Here is a 5,215-nt window from a genome sequence, read left to right as displayed (position 1 = left end):
CGTCAGAGCACACTGGAAATACCATTTTCGGTATTTATGAGTTTGGAACCGCTCGAGGTGAGGAAGCAATCTAGTTGCCTTCTGTATTGCGTGTGCGCGAAGGAAAATTATGTTGAGAAAGTCCACATCCAGAGTACTACCACTTCATGGCTTCCTTGTCCTCTTTTTTTTTTTGGTTTTCATGCATCACCAATACCAACCACCCAAGAACGCCATGTGCAACATGGAGCATATTTATCACGGCTGCTGCGATGAGCGCGATATGAGGCAGTGAGCTGTGAGAAAAATCTTCTCCATCCATTGCTCGTGAGAAAGCTTCTCACGATATCCTTCTTCCTTCTTGCAAGAAAAGCACACACAGTTGGGTGTCTGTGTATGTGTGCGTGTAAAGTCACCGCAGCAAGTGAAGAAAGGACACAAACGGAGTCTGCGAGCTTGCAATAAAATATGGTCGAAGTAGCAGTGTTTTGACGGCGCGGTGCTGGCTGCTCTCGTGCGGATTTTTGGCGCTTGTCGTGTCGGTTTTGTGAGTGTGGTTTTGTTTTCGGTAAAAGTTTTCCTTGCTGTAGGTTATGTTATCGATTGAACCAGCAATGAAAATTGACTACAAGATGCATGCGTAGCAGCGGAAAAAAACTGGTGGCTGTTTTTGTGCGTGAAATTTCTGGGGCTGCATTTCCCTTATTTCTGTTCTGGGGTCGCGTGATAAGATAGTGTGCCCCGTCCACTCGACTTGTAGTTCAACTCTGGACAGTGACGAATCGAAGTAAAGCTCGTTAGTATTCGAGAGGTTTCCATAGTGCCGATACTGGATGGTGTGAATGGGAAATGTTGCCTAGCATTGCCTACTGTGTTGTAAAATATTTAATTGTGCTAATTTTAAGATCCAACGTGTACGGTCCACACCGAGTGTCCCTGTTAAGTGGCACTACAAACCGTAGTAAAATCATTCATTGCATGATTATTTTGTGAATAAAAAAGAAAACAGCATTATCGTACCGTTAGCTCCCGTTAAAATAGGAGTTGATTTTTCCATTCGCTCAGTGCAGAAAAGTGCAGCGCCTGCACGGCTAGCACTACAGAGTTCATCTTGGTGTAGGAAAATTGAAAAATCGATAACATTTTATTGCAACTTGCCTACTCTCCGGCGCAAAAGGCTCGGCTAGGCCGGCTTCAGGTATGCGAACGTGTGAGTGCAAGCGAGAGCAGCAGTACCGTACCACTAAAGCAGGGCAGTACTACTTTTGTTGGAGTATCCTTTTTTGGCTATAAGTGTATGGATGTGTGTGAGCTAGAACAGGAAGCTACAACGCACTAGTAGTATGCCGACCAAACGAGAGGCACAGTAAGAGAGAGAGAGAGTGAACGCATTTTTGAGAACAACCAACAGTTTGTTCTTCTCTTCTTTCAACAACAACCAAAAAAAAAATCCCCGTGCGTTGCTAATGGTGTTGCTAGTTGCTATTTTAGAAGCATTTTTAGCAAACGGAACTCGCCGTGTGTTTGAGAAGTCCCTTTTTTCCTTTGTTTGATTCTTGTTGCTCTGGTCGTTAAGGTTATGGAATATTATTAATGCGAAGGTTGGATGTGGGGCGGGTGGTGCATTTTGGGTAGAAGTCACAAGACGGTCGGACGAGGGGAGCTGTCAGTATAGCAATTTCCTTTCTTTTTCTTCCGTTGACAAAGAAGAGCTTTCATTTCAAATGATTTTTCCACCGTGACGAATGGAGGGGTTGAAAGCAAAGATCCGGTTTTTGGGAAAACTGGTTTGTTATTTTTTTTTTGTGAGAGAAAAACATTTTCCTTTTTCGCTGTCATTTATCAGTTTTAAAAAAAGTATTTTCTACTGTTTAGATTGTTGTGTTATCTTGTTCTGGTTTTTTTACATCATTCTTTTGCTTGTAGTGCATTAGAGTGAAGACCATACACGGGTCGGGAGTGAAGAGCAACAGTCGCCGGAAATGCAGATTGTGCTAGATTGTAGCCGTTAGAAGGTGGCACCAGAAACTGAGTGATCTTGATCCCTGAAGAGGTGGTGTGTGTGTGTGATTGTTTTTTTTTGCTAGGTGTGTTTGATGTTGGTGTGGTGATTTTATGAGCCATCAATATCGTTTCAACTAAGGTTTGTGTGGTGCGGTGTAACGTTGTGCAAATATATCGGAAACAAACACCCATCTCACGTGCGTGTGATTAAAGTTGGCCGTGGAAAAGCAAGCGCGGAGGTGGAAAGCGCACGGGAAAGTACGCACAGCAGCGAGAAGCATCGTGTTCGCGTCCGCCGGCGTAAGGAAGGACGGTCAAAGTGTATCTTCACCGTGCAGCAGGACATCAGCGGCCTCGACGTCGAGGAAGAAGACGTTGGCGGTGCAGGTGGTGGAAGGCAGGTCGGCGAGGTTGTAGGAGTGGGCGGGAAGCGGCTGGTGGTGGTGGAAAGCGCAACACGGTCGAGGCGGCGGTGCAAGGTGGCGTCGGGGAAACGGGCAGCGAACCAAACTATGCTCAAGTATCTAACGCACAAGCTCCGCACACAATCAATCAACGATGAGAATCATGTCAATGAGAAGGTAAGTGAGAATGAGTGAGTGAGTTGAATCGCAACAGGCAAGGAACTCGCTGTTAGGAAATCCTCAAATGATAGCAATATTTTATTAGTAAAGCGTAGTACCAAAAAAAAAAAATAGTACAAAATAATGGTCTCTATTTTTATCTGAATTTAGCTGGTTTTATGTAATATGTTGGAACGTAATATTACACTTCAAAAATATGTTAAAGTAGTACCTGTAAAGAATCACTAAATGCTTACACACACTTACGTCGCTACAATGTTTTCCTCTATTCTGGTTACCGGTTTTGGAGGTTATACGACCTTCCAGGACTGTGAATAATGTGTGCGTGAATTATGAGATGCATTGTTTCGAACAGTCTCTCGCTATCTCACTTTTGGAGCAAGTTATCCAAGTGCACCGGTATCTTCAATTCTCACCGGTTACTAGCACCATGGAACGAAATGTTGCATAGTCCACATGTGCACAGTTTGATTCTCAGAGCAAGTAGATCTTTATGGTGTTCTCTCTCTTTAGTAATTGTAATGAATATAGCATCTACATAAATCCTTTTGAAAAGGACAACGACTGAGTCTATTTGTTTTTGAAACTGTGTAGGTTTTGTATGAGCAACGTATTACACTGTAATAGTCAAATAAAAATACATCAACTTGTTAGAAAAACTGTTAAAGCCTAATCATTAGCCGCTTTGTTTTCCCAAACGAGACAATAAAAGTCGTCGGGAATCGCAACTATGTCCTGGCCAACCAGTTTCAAAAGACCTGTAAATATTATAGAAAATGTTTTGGGAATACTACTCCAAAGTGTAGGGAATCTCCGATAAAATGGTTCAGTTCGACAGTTCGACACTATACAAGAACTTGAAGTTGCCATTTTCCTTTAATTTGTCTCTCGGCACTTTGACAAAATTTACACAAAATGTATCTAAAGAAAATTTTACTATTGTAGCTATTAATCGTATTGGAAAAATTACTTATTACTTAATTTAATTTTAATTCCTTAATAATTTTAAGTCCTTTTTAAGATTTTTTTATGAACATTTTTCCTTGGGAACTCCCGGTGGTGCATGTGATAAACGGCACCGGTCCACACGGCAGGACTGGGGATCAAATCCCATCCGGACCGTCTCCACGTAGCATGGATTCATTATCCTGTTACGTGGTAAAATTCGGCCAGGCCGTTCTTAAGAGGTAAAAAAAGAAATCTTTAAATGCATAACAGTAATTACGAAGTTATTTAAATAAAGTATCGTATTTTCTCCTCTGTGACACTCAAACTGGGTGACATTATCATTTTGCAGTACTTCCTGTCAGCTTCAAACTATTGAATCTTTTCAATTCAGAAATGGAATTCAAGCAGATCACTTGGCAGATGTCTCCACTAATGAATTATCAGAAACGGCTCTATGGAGTTCCTTAAGAAATTAATATACTGCATCTTTTTTATCTGATCTTGACCTGTTTGTAAGCTTATTTTTAGCCTATTTGTGTCTTACCACTAAACCATATGAATGAATTTCTGAATAGAATGAAATCTGCTAAACAAATAAAATCGTTCGAAAGCATATTCGTAGGAAAATAAATAATCTACTTGCGGATCATAGTTCCGAATAACAGTTTCGTTTTCCTGCAGGTTGAATTGAAATGTTTACTAGGCAGTAGGTAATGGTCCCAGCATACCCACTCTGGAGGACATTTTATGCAAAACTAAAACGTACGTGGAAATCTATTGCAAACTCTCCTCGCAAAACACCCTCGGGCCAGTAACCTTCGGTGCAAAAATAACTTCTAGCCACCACCTACACATAGACATCGCTATCGTCAATGCCATTGTTGGCCCCTCATTTTTTTCTGTTCGAAACAAGGACGGGCCCGTCTGGGCTGTGGGTCGTCCTAGCTGCTATATTACACAATGGCTGCGCGAGTGTTCGCAAATGGTGAATCCTTGAAATCGGATCCTAACACACTGCTTCACACTTCGCCAATCGTTTCCCTTTTTTAAATGTTGCCCAACCGGGGGGGTGCGTGTCCGGGGTGCCCTAGACGATCGAATCAGTGCCTATTTTTTGTTGTTGCCACCCTCCCTGCTGTTGATGTAACAAATATGGTCCCCGCGTGAGTTACTTTGTCCTTTGTGTCCGGATGATGGAGCCGGAATATATTTTATTCGATGCGTGTAAGCCGAATACTGCTCCACTTCGCCGATGATGAGTGAAAGTTGCGAAGCTTTGTGAAGCGTTTCATTCAAACCGCCGTTACGCGATGATGGTACGCGCGGTGGTCGACACCGATACGCGCATGACCCTGCTAGAGTAAGGACACACAGGACTATAAACGAAGCAGTGGAGTAATAAGAAGGGGGGAAAAAAACTTGAAACAGGATCATTGCTCCGATAGTAGGAAGAGCGAAACTACGACTACTACTGACGAAGGTAGTCCTCGCTTTCAGGACATCCGCTAGCCGCGTCCTAAAGCGCTGGAACACGGCAAAGGATCACTTTTGTCGACAATATTGTCGTTTCCCGGTCGGTATTGGTGGTGAATTGAGTTATTGAGTCGTAACTTCTCCTGAGCGAGAATGAAACAGCTTCATGCTCCTTCTATATCCATCTCTCTCACATGTATCCTTGGTGTGGGGTCGTTACAGCACCC

The 5,215-nt window shown here is 42.7% G+C and overlaps 1 protein-coding gene across 4 annotated transcripts in view; it reads left to right on the top strand.

Moving 5' to 3' along the window:
* LOC125763925 (hormone receptor 4) overlaps positions 1-5,215 on the top strand; it is a 58,811-nt gene that overhangs the window by 995 nt on the left and 52,601 nt on the right. Inside the window, exons 1-2 of one of the 4 annotated variants that reach the window (XM_049427659.1) lie at positions 65-526; positions 1,906-2,564. In XM_049427659.1, the coding sequence (XP_049283616.1) occupies positions 2,496-2,564 (69 nt within the window). In that variant the 5' untranslated portion in view covers positions 65-526; positions 1,906-2,495. Of the gene's footprint in view, positions 1-64; positions 566-1,905; positions 2,565-5,215 lie in introns of those variants that run through there. The other 3 variants (XM_049427657.1, XM_049427658.1, XM_049427656.1) reach the window with 3 other exon arrangements.

This window comes from Anopheles funestus, chromosome 2RL (assembly GCF_943734845.2).
Source record: "Anopheles funestus chromosome 2RL, idAnoFuneDA-416_04, whole genome shotgun sequence".
Classification (NCBI taxonomy): domain Eukaryota; kingdom Metazoa; phylum Arthropoda; class Insecta; order Diptera; family Culicidae; genus Anopheles; species Anopheles funestus.
The sequence above is the reverse complement of the archived record's forward strand: the minus strand, read 5'-3'. Positions and strand labels throughout refer to the sequence as shown.